We start from the raw sequence: 17,922 nt of genomic DNA, 5'->3' as shown, positions 1-17,922 counted from the left end.
TGTAAAGATAGAAGCTTGGTTTTGGATGCATTAAAAGTGACCAGCCACCTTTCCCCCACTGTACCATGCGCTCAAGATCAGAGGAGAGAGAATTAGAGAGAACTTTGTCATTTACGGCCGTTGATGTGTTGCCATAGACGGTCGTGTCATCAGCATAGATGTCAACGAATGATTTAAGTATGTGTTTTGGGAGATCATTGATGTAAATCAGGAAGAGAGTTGGGCCCAGGATGGACCCCTGAGGGACTCCAGCATTAATACTGTGGGCTTCTGATTTCTGCCCATCAACCACTACTCTTATGAACCTATCGGAGAGAAATGATTTAATGATTGAGAAAACATTTCCAGTGATACCGTAGCTGGAAATCTTGTGAAGTAGGCCTTTATGCCATACCTTATTGAAGGCCTTCGATATGTCAAGAGCAATTGCCCTGGAAAGGAAGCCTTTGTCAAGAGATTCACTAATCCTATGAGATATAACCGTTAGTACATCTGCTGTAGATCTTGCAGAGCGGAAACCATATTGCATGTCACTAAGAAGGTTGTTTCTGTTGAGGTGGTTTACTACTTCTTTATTTAATATGGATTCCAACAACTTATTCATGACACACAGGAGACTTATTGGTCTGTACTGAGAGGGAGATGACTTTTCACCTGAATTCTTAAATACAGGGCATACTGATGAGGTTTTCCAGGGTGTTGGAAAGCACTTCTCCTTAAGGCAATGCTTAAACAGTTTTGTAAGTATGGGGGCAAGTTCTGGTTGGAGCTTTTTCAGCACTATAACTGGAATGCCGTCTGGGCCAGTTGCTTTACTGGAATCAAGGTTCTTGATTAGCTTGGTGACCTCACGCACAGATATCTGTATGTTGCATAGCGTGTTGTCTGTTATAGGGGGGAATACAGGGAGTTGATGGCCTTTGTCGCATAGAGTAGAATTAGCTGCAAAGTTCTTGGTAAATAGTCTGGCCTTGTCTGATGCTGACGAGATGACCTCAGGTCCATTGATGATGGTTGGGATAGAACGCACGCTTCTGTTCAGGATCCTGTTTGCTATTTGCCAAAACTGGGTGGGAACCAAGCCGCTGCTCAGCTACTTTGGATTTAACAGACTGAGCATATAGCTCTCTTGCATTTTTTAATTACTCTTTTATAGTGGTTGCTGGCATTCTTGAAAGCAGCTTTAGTCTCAGTACATCTTTGGTAGCTATGGAAAAAGTGATTTCTGTGCGCGATGGCAGCAGCACATTCTGGGGAGAACCATGGCTGGCTGTTAGGTTTTTGTTGGAATTTTTTTGATGGTATGAATCTGTCTATGCCTACAATTAACCATTCGGTCAGGTCTGATACTATGGAGGACACGTCCTTTTTAAACATGGAATGCAGAGGTAGATCAGATATGAATGTACGGAAGCTATCCCAATCAGCCATAGGGTATCGATATACAGTACGGTGGAGAGGTACGTCTGAAGACTTATTACATTTCATTTTTATCTTAACTGCTACAACAGAGTGGTCAGAGGAGATAGAACGGAACATGAGCATAATAATTAATATTGAAGTAAAACTAGATATGCCCATTTTTTTTTTTTTATATAAGCCGATATAGTTATATGGAAATCTGTCCTCTCGGAACAGATCAAGGAAAACATTTTAGAACAGAACCGTATTGGAAACGATGCTGCTTTATGGTTCACTAGCATGAACTCTCAGTAAAAAAAAAAAAATAAATAAATAAAATAAAAAAATAAATTTAAAAAAACTTGAAAGTAAGTTAGATGGAAGTTACATTAGAAAGTCCCGGGCAGTGTTAAACTTAAATTGAAAAACCCACCCATTAGCCGTCTATATGGTCGGCTGCTCAGGATCTCTTTAGTAATAAGAGAAAGAAGAACACGATATGCCGAACACTGCTACAGAAAAAAAGATGAAGTCATCAGTGGGTAATCTCCAAAAATACCGTTAGGGCTTACAACATGGCTGCCAGAAGAGTCACGTGATCCGGTTGATCCAAAACATGAATCGCCGTATTACGAAACCGGAAAACGTAAATTTAAAGCAAACGTTGACAAACAAGCATAATAATTAAGTACAAAAACAGTTTTTCAATATCATAATAATAAATAATTTATTTAGAACGGTCATTTAATTTTTTGTTGAGAAACAATCACAGTTTGTTTGTTTTTTAAAACAGTGTTTATAAAAAATATTTTATTCAGAGTTTTTCATAAAAATGGTATTTAAAACAAGGTGTTCATTTTTTTTTAAGATGTAATGTTATAAAAATATGATGTAAAAAAAAAACAGTTTATATTTTTAATTTTCATTTTATAAATTTAGACAGAATAGATGGAGGCGATGCAACAAATTAGCTCACAAAATTTATTTGGGCCGACTCTTTCACGTGCGTAGACATTTTGTAAACATTGTTTTTAAAAAATAAAAAATAATACTTCTATTATGTTTTAAACGACTGTAATAGTTTATTTTGGAAGTATATTTCATAAAGAAAATTGACAACCCACTTTAAAAACAGAAATTACGAGTTTTATATATTTTATTCGCAGTTTTTTGTTGGGGGTGTCAAAAATTCCGCCTAAAATTCTGATACACCTAGTCGACCACTTGTTTGTTCTGAATAAAATACTTTTTATAAACACTGTTTTAACTAAAAACAACCTAAGATTGTTTCTCAAAGTTTGCCTATTTTTATAACAACATTATATCAACAAAAAATTAAATACAAACAAATTGTGATTGTTTGTCAAAGTTTGCTTTCAAGGCTGCGTTTTCCATTTGCACGATTCATGTTTTGGATCAACCGGATCACGTGACTCTTCTGGCGGCCATGTTGTAAGCCCTAACGGTATTTTTGGAGATTACCCACCAGTGATGTGGTACGGAACTGCTAAAGTAGGAAAAGCTGTCAAGACGCACTCAATATTATTGACAGAAGCAAGTAGCTTATAACTTGAAGATCATCTTAAGGCCATGGAAGATAGAGACCTGTGGAGGGAAAGATTCAATTTGGTCATGGGGAAACTCGCCCGATACGATGATAATACGATAAGTCAACCTAATATCATACATATTTTTATTATTTTTTTTTTCCTGTAAATGAAAAGAAAATAAAAAGCAATAAACACTAACTGCGCCCTGCAATCTATACAATCACCATTTTAGTGACAGCAGATCAAAACGCCTCAAAAACCTGGAAGAACATATAAAACTATAATTATATATAATTTACACAACTCGTGTGGAAAAAGAAGACTTCGTGTGCAGGGTTGCCAGACTTTTAAAAATATTTAAAGCCAAATTTTGCAAGAAAAAAAGCCAAAAAAAGCCAAATTCTAAAGCGAAACCACAATTTTTAAGTAAAAAAAGCCAAAAAAAAGCCAAATTGAAAATTAGAGAAAAATTGACTATATTGAAGTTTTTAACTCCTATATTGGCTGTATTTTTTTACTATATTAGTTTTGTAGTATTTTTATTGACAAAGATGTTACCTATGAAATTGAAACTGAAAAATATACCCCCTCCGAACACATTTTTAAGTAAAAAAAGGCCCAAAAATGCCAAATTGGAGATTAAAGAAAAATTGACTATATTGAAGTTTTTAACTAAATTCTGCAGTTTTTCCTGTATTAGTTTTGTAGTGTTTTTATTGACAAAGATGTTACCTACGAAATTGAAACTGAAAAATATGCTCCCCCTCCTCCTCCAAGCATATTTTCGGTTTTAATTTAACAGGGAATGGTTTTTAATAATCTCATTACAATAAATTATACAGTTTAGATATGTTAAATATTATACAAGAAATCATTGAAGAATATTTAGTATTATTTTAATATTAAATAATTTAAGGAAAAGTTGGTAAATTTGTAAATGAGAACTTTAGAGGACCCCCCCTAACGAATAGATCTACTTTTTTAAACAATTACGTTTGTATATCTTAGAAAAACCTGTGTATTTTCGAATTTAGAGTGAGAGATCAGTCTCAGATATAAACATAGAGCGATCACCCATTTTAACATGATAGCATTTTAAGGGCATATAACCAGAATTTCATCTGCGAAAGGAGATATACAAGATTATTAACTTAAATTATTTAAATATAACATTTTCACATGTTATTTTTCTTTAACATCCTCCAGTACGATTTAAAAATATATAGACTTATGTTTCACAGTGTGAATTTATTTATCTAAATATATTTTTTAATTCCCTTAAAAATATATCAAAGAGGCTACGGTTTCAATTTCATAAAGAAGGACTTTGCATTAAGAAAATAAAACAGAGGAAAAACACAAACATTTGAGAGTCAACATCTTCAATATAGCTGAAAAATGTGTTCAAAATACTTTTCATTAATTACTATCACAGATTGGATATAACGACAAACACAAAAATCATGAGAGAATGAAGAAGTGAGTTGGGCTTTTACATAAATAAGGTTGAACTCATTCAGTTTATTTTTAGAAAATATAAAAAACATCAAAACAAGAATAAAACGAATATTGAATTAAAACACAGCTATGAACATAAATGTTTGTGATAGTTCATGTGAATAGAATGTCAGAGCAGAGGTAAATGTGGTAGAAAGGTAACAGAAATATAACTTGTCCAAAAAGTTCAGTTTTTCTGATTTGTTTATATATACATGAAAGATGCAGAATCGCAAGTCTGTAGAATTGAATGTATTTACAATAATTAATGGAACATTTTCAAATGGAGTAAAATGACATTGTATAAAAGGCACATATGAACATATATATTATTTATAACAATGCAAAAGAACTTATTTAAATTTGGTCAATGGTAGCAAATAGAAACACAATTCTTCCTGAAAATAAAAAGTAATAAGTTGAAAATTCATGGCAAATAGTGGAGAACTTCTTCTAAATACTTAATTTCATCATTATTTATGGTTTCTTCTTGACTATAAAGATTATCACTGTTGTGTAGCTGTATCATTTTAGTTGTGCATATAAAGTCTTTGCAACAAATTCCATTATATAAAAGGTAAGAACGAACTCTTACAATAGCATCCAGTACTTTACTTTGCATTCTGTTACGAGGTTTTGTTCTGATAGCAGTAACTAAAGAAAACATTATTTCAACAGTTGCATTACTTGCGGGGGTTATTAGGCATGTTAAAGCATATGCTGCAAGTTCCTTAAAATGATCATGTTTAGCCACACCTTGCCAGAATTTAAGAGAATCTGGGGGGATGCCATTCTCTGCAAAATACGGTTCTTCACACCATTCTACCAAACAAACCTTTCTGTATTGTGCCTCGATAATAGAATTATTTTCCATAATATGTTGAAATGGCAAATCTTCAAACTTTGCTCTTAATCTTTGATTAAGAACTTTGTCCGGGTTTAAAAATGAGAGCCCTTTAAATAGGTTGACAGCGTCAGGAAGTCTTTTTTCTACTTGATGTAAGGTTTCTTGTAACATAGCTTGACATCTCAATTTCACTTCTTTTATTTTTTAGTTTTTGTTCACTTGTGTGCCAGCAGTTAATGTAAAGTTATTAATTTCTTGAATGAACTTGGCACCAAAGTCAACATTTTCTAATGTTTTATATGTTCCATCTTTGTTCAAATGCCTTTCGTATAAACTCTGGTGATGCATCATCAATTCTTTCGACAGTTCATGTGGATCACTGTTTTCTTGTTGAAATGTTGAATTTATCATTTCAAATTCCTGGACAACAGGAGTTGCAAACAAAAAATAAAAATAATTTATCCTATCTGCCAGCATTTCTTTTAAGAGACGACATTTGTATTTTGCACTAATACTTAACTTTGCTTCACAAGTGCTAAAATAACCTAATAATTCCTCCCAGTTCATCAAAATGTTATATAAAACTTTGCCTCTTACTAGCCATCTTGTTTTAGATAAAGTTTGAAATGGAAGAGAAACATTTCCTTCGTTTACAGGATTCATTATTTTAAATAAACTCTTGAATTCTTCTCGTCTAATGGCACTATTACTGAACCATAATGGCACTTCAGTTAAAAGAAAACCAACATTAGCAGGCAACTTTGAGAATGCATGTTCGATGCAAAGACTCAAAGAATGACAGATGCATTTCATCTGAATACAATCTGGTGATTCAGTCTTAATTCGTGACCACACTGAATTTTTACTGCCAACCATAGAAGCTGCGCCATCACTAGCAAATCCTATACAGTTTTTAAGAATTTGGCCAAAATCAGTTATTTCTTCAACTATTTTGTCAAACAAAACATGTGCAGTAGTTTCAATTACTAGATAAAGTTAGGTCATCAGAGCAGGTACTACACTTTAATATAAGCATTGATTGACAACGGGGACATATTACATAAAAAAGATGTTTATAAATGTTTGTTTTTTTACAATTATGACATTAGTAACCATTTGGAGTTAGCATCTATTTAGTATTACGCATGAAATATGAAGAAAACACTTAAAATGAGTAAACATGTGAGTATAATCGACATATTTCTAAGATGACAGCATAATTGAAAGGTAGTTGGTTATTATCTAAGGCTCCACATCTACTTACCATTTTTACTAGTGCCATTTTTTCCATACCATATTTATTGGTACAATTTGTACATAAGTTTCTATTTGTCAATCATATTCTTAAAAGAATTATGTCAGTCATCAGAAGACCAAATTTAATCAGGGGATTGGAGGTATCAACTTAAAATATCTCTAAAATATTGATAAATTTAATTTTAGTCATAACTCTAAAACTAGACTTTGTTTCCAAGAACAATCTATGCGTTATTATTAAGGCAAATATGTCTATTAATCCAAGATAGTTAGAAAATCTATAATTATTGACTTTTAATGAAACTTTTGGGACTACTCAGGAAAAAGTATATGAATACTTAAAAAATATTCATTTTAAATACAACTTTAAATAGCTATAGTTATAAGTTTTCAAATTTCTATAAATTCAAAATAAATTGATTCAATTAATTTCAAAACACTACTTTTAAAGAATTTCAAACGAAAAATACAAGAATTAATTATTTCAGAGGAAATATACTCAGTGACCTAATTGGCAGAGACAAGGCGCCAGCACTAAAAAATGTCCCCAAAATGGTTTCATACTCAACTGTGAACTCTTTGAAAGGGTCCATATAGACATTTAGTAAATAACTGTGAAACTGGATTAAACATTTAGGTGTGATATTCCCTTAGTGCGAGAGGGTGGGGTGGGGTGTGGTGGTGGAGGCGGCTTTATTCTTTAGAAAAAGATTTTTTCCTGATATGACAAATGTTAGTAGGACTGTTTTCCTCATGTAAATCCATGAATGGGAGTGGGAGGTCAAAAGTTTTTTTTTTTAATCTACAAGTTTTGACATCCAACCAACTGTTTAAATTACTTTATTATAACTTTTTCTTTAATAATCCATATTTAATAAATATTTATATAAAATTATCAGAAAAAAGCCAAATTTGAAGCCAAAATTGAAAAAAAAGCCAAACAAAAATTTTAAAAGCCAAACTGCTTTAAAAAAAGCCAAATTCGTGAAATTTGGCTTTAAAAAAGCCAAGCTGGCAACCCTGGACTTCGTGTGTGTAGGCGCGGGGGGGTGGGTAAGGTTTGGGTGTGCGCACAGAGACCCGCGAAAAATAAATTGTTACGCTTCACGTAATAAAAAAAAAAAAAGGAACACTTAAAAGATTTTCCTTAGAAGCAAACAAATAGGATTTCGAAAGCCGGAACTGGGTAAATACCTTTAAATGTTCAAACTAACAATTCAATCTTATTCGAAGCTAATTATAGAAAAAAAAAAAAAAATGCAAATTCCTTTTCAAAGTTGGGACGACTTTGATATATATATATATATATATATATATATATATATATATATATATATATATATATATATATATATATATATGATGAAAAGAATGGAAATAGTATTCCGACAAAATAGAGAAATAAAAAGGAACAAACCGTATTATGTGTTCATCAACGTTTCGTCTTTATTTCGAGACTTCCTCTGGATGAATGAGATTAAGAAACAAAAAATACCAGTACAAAATATTTAAAAATGTTTCACGTGCACAGTGTGATGCACTTGCAGTTCTACTTTTTTTTTTCCAGTAAGAATATTAACTGCGTTCATATTTTTAAAGTTACATTAACGACTATATGACGTCACTGAAATTTCCCTCTTTTTAACAGCGCCAACCCTCCCCCCTCCCTTTTGAATTTCCAACGTCTTTTTCCGTTTTTCTGAAATAGAACTGCATCACACTGTGCACGTGAAACATTTTCAAATATTTTGTACTGGTATTTTTTGTTTCTTAATCTCATTCATCCAGAGGAAGTCTCGAAATAAAGATGAAACGTTGATGAACACATAATACGGTTTGTTCCTTTATATATATATATATATATATATATATATATATATATATATATATATATATATATATATATATATATATGAGCAAACAGTTAATAAAACATGTTAAAAAACACTTTGAAAAAGAGTTTAAAACATTTAATCTGAAAAGGAAACACTAGATAAGTGGATAGTCCTTAATCCGCGGAGTTTCGAAGAAATACTTTCCTTCTCATCAGAGGGTAGGAATTTTATTTATTTATATATATATATATATATATATATATAGCTGGTTCAAAAAGTATTTAAACGCAACAAACATTCTTTCTTCCCCCTTTTCCCTTCTTTCATCTACTCTTTTCGCTTCAACATGACATGAGAACATGCCTCTCATTTTCATCTCATCGTCGTTTTTCAAATGTGTCGAAACCATAATCACACACGCCACAAGGGCACTTGAAAATCATACTTATGCACACACGCACCCATTCCGTACATTTTCTATAAGAATTAATAACAATGGACTACTTTCCTCATGGGACTTTTGAATAAGGTGAACTTCGCCAGTTAAAACATAAACCTTGAAATAAGGACATTATTTTCATAAAAGACTTTCACCTTCTAATCTTATTATTTTACTGAAGGACTTTCATCTAACATGACCTTTTAATCTTAATAATTCCACAAAGGATTTTTCACTTACTTTGGACATTCTAATCATAATGATTTCTCAAGAACTTTTACCGATCGGACCTTTGCTTGTTCATCTTATTTTTGTTGAAAAATAAATGCAGTGCATTTTAAACGAGAAAGAAGGTGTCATTTTGTTTTATTCCTTTTTGTTATTATTTTGTTTGGGGCAGAGAAATTAAATTTCACTTAGAAAAACTTTTATTAAGTAGACACTTAACATATATAATGAATTTTTTTTGTGTGTGTGTATGTCTTTCCTCTGTGATTGTCTCTTGATGTGCATGTAATATCTTATGAAAATGAGATAAACGCTATCTCTGTGACAGGATCACGGGTAAACTAAATCTGGGCCTTGTGTAGCCACATACACTAAAACATGACTCATCAATACTAATGATACAAGCCGTGAGACTCAGAAGAAAGATCTGAGTGGCATGATAAGCAGGTACTCTCTCGTTCGCCAATACGAGGGAAAAACTTTTATTAAGTAGATAGATAGGAGAACTGATAAATGTAAAAGACTGTGTAGAAGGAGCCAAGAAAAGACATGGAAAAATATGTAAGTCAGAACAGAGAAAGATTGATCACCACAGCTGGAGACACCATCAAGAAGAACAGTACAGAAAACAATGAAACCAAAAACAAAATAAAAGTGGGAAGAGCAAGACTACATGGACGATTCATAAGAATAACAAGAGAAAAGAATCATGAAAACACTTGGACATGGCTTAGAAAATAACACATGAGCCGAGAAACAGCATTTTTACTGTCAGCTGCACAAAACAACGCAATTAGAACTAACCACATTAAGGCTAAAATAGATAAATCACAGGAAAACAGTAAATGCAGATTATGTGGACAAAAAGACGAACTGCTAAACTACATAAGTGAATGCAGAAAACACTAGCCAAAAGTAATATAAGAACAGGCATGAGTGCATGGGGAAGGTAGTGCCCTGGAAACTCTGCAAACGACTGCATCTTGAATGTGCGGACAAATGATACAAACACAAACCAAAGACACAGTACTGAAAAACAAAAACCACAAAATCCTGTGGGACATGGAGGTACAAACAGATAAACTCATCCAAGCAAGAAGACTGGACGTCATAATATTATTATAATAATGAACAAGAAGGAAAGGAACTGCCAAAATGTAGATTTTTCTGTCTTAGCAGGCCACAGAGTGAACATCAAAGAAATAGAAAAATGAAACAAATATGCGAAACTTGCCAGAGAACTGAAAGAAATATGGAACATTAAGAAAATGAATATAATACCATTAATAGTAGCATTGGGAACAGTCCCAAAGAACTTGGAAAACAGACTAGGATAAATTGGAATCAAGGGGAAGACTGAGATTGTGCAATGAGCAGTAATGTTGAAAACAGCCCAAATTTTAAAACTAACCCTTGTATGTGGAAACTGCTAACTAGCCACAAAGAAATTACAACAGAAGCGAAACAAACAAACAAAAAAAAAATAGATGGATGCCACATAGAACCAAGAAAACTGAAACTACAAAATTGTAAATTAACAGAATGACCAAACCCGACAGAAACAAAACTCTACTAGAGTAAAATATGGGAAGAGCGACAATATCACAATAGAAATGCCGAACGGCTACAAGACATGAAAGGAGAGTTACAGCAAATCGAAGAAGGGACAGAGTATGAAATCAGCAAGGAAACCCTCAGAAAAATGGCAAATTGGAGAGCACCAGGTCACAACAGGATACACGTTTACTGGCTCAAAAAATTCACAACGCTACATGAAAGACTAATTCAAAACCTGAAAAGATGTATCTATGAAGCAGACGTGCCAGAATGGATGGCCAAAGGGAGAACTGCACTAGTACAAAAAGACACAGAAAAGAGAACTTCTCACCCCCCCCCCAGCAACTACAGGCCTATAACATGCTTACCTACCATGTGGAAAATACTAACAACACAACTGAGAGAACAAATCTACCACTCCCTTCATAATCGTGGACTACTCTTTGAGGAACAGAAAGGATGCCAACAAGGAAAAAGGGAAACACATCTACTATACATAGACCAAAATATTTTGAATGAGAATATACAAAACACCAGGGAAGATTATCAATTTGATTGAAAATGCAATGAGAACATGGAGACTTGAACTTGAAGGACAATACATGACTGAGATTAAAATACAAGGAGGTATCTTCCAAGGTGATTCCCTATCACCACTTACTGTTCATCATAGCCATGATGCCCCTCAACAATATACTAAGAAAGTGATGAATCTGAATACAAGTTCACTAATACAAATGAAAGAATGAACCACATGGACGACCTGAAACTGTTCAAAGAAAAAAAAACAAAAAAAAACAAGGAACTAGAGACGCTAATAAACACAACCAGAATCTTCATCTAGGGTATCTGAATGGAATTTGATATAGAAAAGTGTGCACTGTTTATCATGAGAAGGAGAAAACTGGAGGCAACAGAAGCCATGGAACTACCCAACTAAATGGAGATGATGGCACTAGGTGAACATGACAGCTACAAATATTTGGGAGTTCTTGAAGCAGACACCATCAAAGCAACAGAAATGAAAGATAAATTCGGAAAGGAATACCTTAGAAGAACAAGAAAATTCATTGAAACTAAATTATATAATAAAAGGTATAGACACATGGACAGTCTCAATTGTAAGGTAGTCTGGATTGTTTATAGGTTGGACCAAAGAAGAACTGAGACATCTCGACCAGAAAACCAGGAAACTCATGACTATGCACAATGTATACCATCTAAAGGATGATGCTGACCGACTCTATGTGAAAAGGAGAGACAGAGGAAGAGAGCTGGTTTGTATAGAAGACTATGTAAATGACACAAAAAAAGAATTACCACAGACAGAGACACTGAAAAAAAAAATGAACAAGGCAGAAAACAGAGAGGTAAGAGATAAGACGAGAAAAGAAAAATGGGAAGAGAAACAGCTACGCGGACGATTCATAAGGATGACAAAAGATGAGACTAATTAAAACATTTGGACGTGGCCACAAAAAGGAAACCTAAACAGAAACTGAATCCCTAATAGCAGGCCTACATGATAATGCGATTAGAACCAACCACATAAAAGTAAGGATCAACAAGACACAGGAAATCAGTAAATGCAGACTGTGTGGACAAAGAGACAAAACAATAAACCACATAATAAGCGAATGCAGCAAACTAGCCCAAAAAGAATATAAAAATAGACATGATCAAGTGAGGAAGGCAGTACACTGGGAATTATGCAGACAACTGTATGTTGAACACACAGACAAATAGCACAAAGACAAATCGGCAGCAGTACTTGAAAACTAAAGTGACAGAATCCTATGGGACACGGATATATGAACAGATCAACCCATCTAAGCAAGAAAACCGGATGTCATAATTGTTAACAAGAATGAAAAGTTCTGCCAGATTCTAGATTTCGTTATTCTAGCAGACCATAGAAAGAATATCAAAGAGACAGATAAGCAGAGCAAAATATATGGAACTGGCCAGAAAGCTCAAAGGGATATGGAAGATGAAGAAAGTCAAGATAACACCACTAATAGTGGGAGCACTAGGAACAATACCAAAAATAACTTAGAAAAAAGAATGAGAAATTGGGATTAGAGAGGTGGCTGAGAAGATACAACACATAACAATAATGAAAATGGCTGAAATATTAAGGAAAACCCTTGAATGCGGAGACTAATGCATGTGCAAGCCAAACATATAGAAACTGCAACAGATGTAAAACACAAAAAATCACCACATGGAACCATGAAAACTGTATAAATGTAATGTGAACAGACATCTTGCTGCTCAACTTCTCTCAGTCCCCTGCAAGACACGATTCCAAATAGTAGCCCCTTACGTTCAAATGGCAAAATCTCTTATTTAGGGGTGAAAAGTAGTAAAAAAAATCATATATATCAACAAAAGGAATAATCCATACCTTTAATTGAAGAATATGATAGACGTTCTCTGCCTTACAATTAAAATGTCATTCCTTTTTCTGTATAAGTTTAAAAATATGCAAATAAAGTACAAATTAAAAGCTTATCATTAATCTACTGTATGTGATAGTGTTTTTTGTTTTTATTTTTTATTATGAGTCATCATTTATTGACCAAAAGCAACTCGAGGATAGAAGTTAATGAGATGGATGAGATGAACTGTCAGTTTAATGATGAAGAGTAATATGAGAGGATTAGAAATGATTGCAGATGGTTCGTAATAAGAATCTGTTGAGATTGGATTTTTAATCAGCAGAGAAGCAGTCCCATGGTAACATGTTTCATGGACAGAAAACTCTTTGTAGAAATTTCACCTGACGCTAGGCATATGGAGGAAGAATGAAAAGTTTTTATCCGTTGTGATAGAAAGGCGAGTTCTTGTTATGAATGTCTTACAAGGAGGAACCAGGCATTGCAGATATTCCAACCGAAAGATCTTCTTAAGATTCTAACCGTCCCTTCAAGTTCAATTGTTTGTATCACTCTTGCACTTGTTTCACCGGGTATATTCACCAATTTTTTTTTTTTTTAATTCTTTCTAATGAGTTCGGTAGTTCCTATGATTACTGGAATGATGGAGATTTTCCTAAGATTCCAGTTTCTTTTCATGTCGTATATAAGACCATGGTATTTTGTAGTCTTTAAAAATCGCTCAAAAATCGAAAATTAAACTACTGGTAGAACATTAGATTTTTCGCATGATTTGTGATATTTATTGGATGTGTATATGCCTGTATTTTGTTTAATTTTCGATTTTTGAGCTATTATCGAGAATCGGCTAATGGGACCATTTTGTTTTTTCTGTTCTAACTGGACAGAATTTACACTACATTTATTTTTAAGTTAAAAAGAAAACACTTTAAAATAAGTTAATATACAAACAAACTTATCCAAGTAAGTAGGAGAGTAACATTGGTAACATTCATTTGTTATATATTTATTTTTTCACACCTTTGTTTTTTGCTTTGTTGGCTGTTCTGGAAAATCATCAATATCCAAGCCGAGAACAGATACTAGACTATGATCTGAACCGAAAGATGTTCAACATAGCGATGTTGTTGATAATTCGGTTATGAATTCGAAAGTTTTCAATTTGGTATTTATTTTTAAAATGTTTTGTTTTGGCTTTTTATTATCTTCTCTCTAGAAATTTAGGGCAAACGTTAAAAGTGACGGCCAGAACAGAATTAACTATTGACAGTAGATTTCACAGTAACATTTATTGGGTGGGTTTCTATCAGTATTCTAATTTTCGATTCTTTGAGCGATGATTGAGACTCCAAAGATGTGACCACCTCATTTGTTTTAACGTCAAAACGCGACACTACTTGTTTTTAAAATTAAATAAACGTTTTAAAATAAGTTACAACGTTAAAAAGTTATCCAGCTAGGTAGAAGACTAACTTATTTATGAATTGGTAGCATTTATTTGTTATATATTTGGTTTTTGATAACGTTTTACTTTTGCTGTCTATAGCAAAATATACCCGAAATGGCTTTATGTTGTTGTTTTCCTTATAAATATGTTTCCCTAGTATATTAAATGACGACGTATTCGATTTAAATCACACTTCAAATTCAGTCGCCATCTTAATTTCGTCAAATTTCAAGCATGTTTATCTCAAATTACATGCGTAATACTAACTGGATTTTAACTCGAAATGATTCATTTATTAATAATATTAATAAATTAGGAATCATTTCAAGTTAAAATTAATTTAATATATAACAAAAAATAACAACATCAAACAAGTTTTAATGTCCATACAAAAGGTTTTCTTGTACTCTGCTCTGACCGCTATTCTTAACATTTACCAAGTTTGGCTTTAAAAAAATTTTATAGTCTAGCAAGCTTGTTCGAAAGATGAGCAATTCAGCGATTGTGAAATGTAAATTGGTTCATATTTTTTTTTTCTCCTTTTTTTTTCCACCCCTTTAAGCCAATCACAAAGCAATCGCCCATTTCCACTCTGTTCTTTTGACCTGGGTCTGCTGGCTGATAAAAAAAAAAAAAAAAAAGGATCCTAGTTACAACAACAGCGCAGTAGTGATTTATGGAAAAGGTATGCGGCTATTATTAGTCCTGACAAAAATGAAGGGAAAGAAGAGAGTGGAAACAGAGTTGAGTTAGTAATGGTGTTTCTAGCTTTTAGAAAGTTGAGTGTGTGTGTGTGTGTGTGTGTGTGCGTGTGTCACGGGGAGGGGGTATATTTGGGGAGCACATTTGGACTGCACGGGCTAAAATGAACGGTTTCTTTTTAAGGGGGAAATCTAATAGCTTTAGATAAAATTCTTATTTTCGTCATGTAAATTATTTAGAATGAAATTTAGTTTCTGCACTATTTTCAAACATCCGAAGAGGAGATTTAGGAGCTCTGGTAGCAGCACAGTACCAGACTGAAAGGAGAATTTTAAACGTAAAAAAAATGGTGTAAGTATTAAAGTCGGCCGTGGATCTGAGACCATAAAATTAATTAAAATGACATTTAAATTCGACTAAATTAATCTTATCTTATTTTTTGTTCTTTCTTTTTTCTTTTCTTTTCTTGACTGTCGCACAGGCGGTCGGGTTTCGATCCTGACTTGAGGTAGTTGCCTGTCTTGCCGCACTGATGAGCTGTGATACAGCGAAACAGTACTATATGTTGATGACTCTATATATATATATATGACCTTCTTGTCTGCCTTCCTGTTTGCAGAACGATCTCTATAGCAAACTATTTTTGGTCTACAGACTTGAACCTTGATATATAGAGGATTTGGACTTGTGGGGAAAATTCGATTTGGTTTTTAGTTGGTAAAAAAAAAAAAAAAATAACTGCTCAGTGGTCAAAATTGGGGGAAAAAGTTGGAACTTGGCAGAAGTAAGTCGACTTAAAGTGCTCTTGTACGTATAAATATACATTTATGTCTTTTACAATGCAATTTTTAGTTTTGATATGAGTATAGACTTAGTTCAGACGGTAATGAATGATGCTGAATGGCTATATGCTTTGAGTTCGATTTTAGCTGGTGGCACCCAAGTCAATTTTTTATCTTTATTTTTTTTTTTAAACTTTTTAAATCACTACTATATATTGAGTAGAATATAATAATTAGTAGAGAATTGGCTCTATAATAATAAATACGAAATCTGCATGAATTAAAATATCATATTTAATCATATTTTATGACAGGGCAACGCCAGGAAGCCTGCTAGTATATGCTAGTATATATATATATATATATATATATATATTTCTGTGGAAATATTCTTTATTCACTTATATTTCCTTTTTATATATACTAATCCTTATTTAAGAAGCTCAATGTAATTACAGAGCATATAAGTTTACTTTCGACAACCTCATAACTCTCGCTTCCCTTATTTTTTTTTCTTTAGTCTTCACATTTCATGAACGATATATCTGATAAAGAAGAAAGAATTTCTGTTTTCTGGGTCGGAATCCATCCATCTCCCTTATTTCTCTCATCTCCGTCGTCTTTCATCTAACACCTATTGTACTTTACTTTTAAGTGATATTTTTTTTTTAGCTCCTTACATCAAGTGGTTTCATGCCTTGTCTAGATCGATTTCAATAATAATAAAAAAAAAAAGATTTGATATATAAGTCTTCCATTTTGGATGTTGAGTGAAAGTCAATCCTAGGAGTTCCTTCTTCTTCTCATAGCATAGCATGTTCATGCCGTCGATGGAATCATGGTTAGTGTTTTCCATAGGCTTCAGTCCATTGTTGGTCCGATTCCCCTGAAGACATCACATGATTTGAACTTGGCAGAATACATAGGGTGGGTTGCCAGTGGCATCTGACTCGTCTGTTTGTACCTATCCAGTGTCCTTAGATCCTCCGCATAGCTGCAGTCGAATAACATAACTCTTAATACCATAGAATCGTTGATCTACTAGAGATTCATCCTCCTCTATGGCCATCCAACATCCTGCCGCCGACGTCATCAGAGTTACCTTCTCCTAGATGCATGTCTTAATTAAGACTAGGGTGCATCTCTCCCAGTGAATTAAATCGTCCTCCAGATACTAACCTGGAAATTTCTTATGATTCAGCGCGGTAAATACAGTGCCTAGACTTCCCAAATAGTCACCCATCTGGAACTGGCCAGGCTCATCATTGCTTAACTTCTGTGATCTGGCAAGAACTTGTATATCAACATGATTATGCTGTACTGAACCATTACATATATATATATATATATATATATATATATATATATATATATATATATATATATATATATATATATATATATATATGAGCTTATTAAAGAAGAAAGAACCCCTTTTGTTTCTACTGACGTGAAACAAAAGTGTTACAGGAAAAAGGGCTGCCCCCTTTTCCTGTAGGTAAGAAAAACATTAGATAAGTGGAAAATGAGATTAGGATAGACCGAGACTCAAACTTTGTAAGCAAGGTTCAGAAATAGATTCAGAAAATGGAATGTTAGAATTTCACATTGTTAAATTTCATATAAAATAGTTTAGATATGTTTGTATTGTAAAAAGAATTTAATTGTGCATTCTTTTATGGAAATTGAATAGAAAAAAAAAAGGTCAGCTAAAAAAAATAATGAAAAATGCAATTTAAAAACATATTGAAAAATAAGTTAGGTTGAAAAATAGGTTAGTGAGAATTCTTTGTTGCAGAAGTGTGTTTTGGAAATGTATGTTTAAGCCACGTGAGTTGATCACGTTTTGAGACCACACATCTGACGTCATAGCAAAAATGAATTCTCAATATAGGAGCTAGTTTTAGTCGAGTCAAGGAGTCAAAGATCAGAGGCAATCGATTCCGGATCAAACAGTCAGCTGAATCGGTTGGACAGAGCT

At 33.2% G+C, this 17,922-nt stretch overlaps 1 protein-coding gene across 1 annotated transcript; it reads right to left on the bottom strand.

Annotated features, from left to right (window-relative positions):
* Positions 1-4,412: 4,412 nt before the first annotated feature.
* LOC145257996 (SCAN domain-containing protein 3-like) lies at positions 4,413-8,852 on the bottom strand. The gene is made up of 2 exons (XM_080115723.1): positions 8,849-8,852; positions 4,413-6,281 (listed from the first exon to the last, which is right to left on the bottom strand). The coding sequence occupies exons 1-2, from the start codon at positions 8,850-8,852 to the stop codon at positions 5,500-5,502; spliced, it is 786 nt and encodes a 261-aa protein (XP_079971849.1). The 3' UTR covers positions 4,413-5,499.
* Positions 8,853-17,922: the final 9,070 nt, after the last annotated feature.

The sequence above is a fragment of the Euprymna scolopes genome, chromosome 33 (genome assembly GCF_053919585.1).
Source record: "Euprymna scolopes isolate OS-2025 chromosome 33, ASM5391958v1, whole genome shotgun sequence".
In the NCBI taxonomy this organism is placed as follows: domain Eukaryota; kingdom Metazoa; phylum Mollusca; class Cephalopoda; order Sepiida; family Sepiolidae; genus Euprymna; species Euprymna scolopes.
This window is presented reverse-complemented; position numbering and strand designations above follow the sequence as displayed.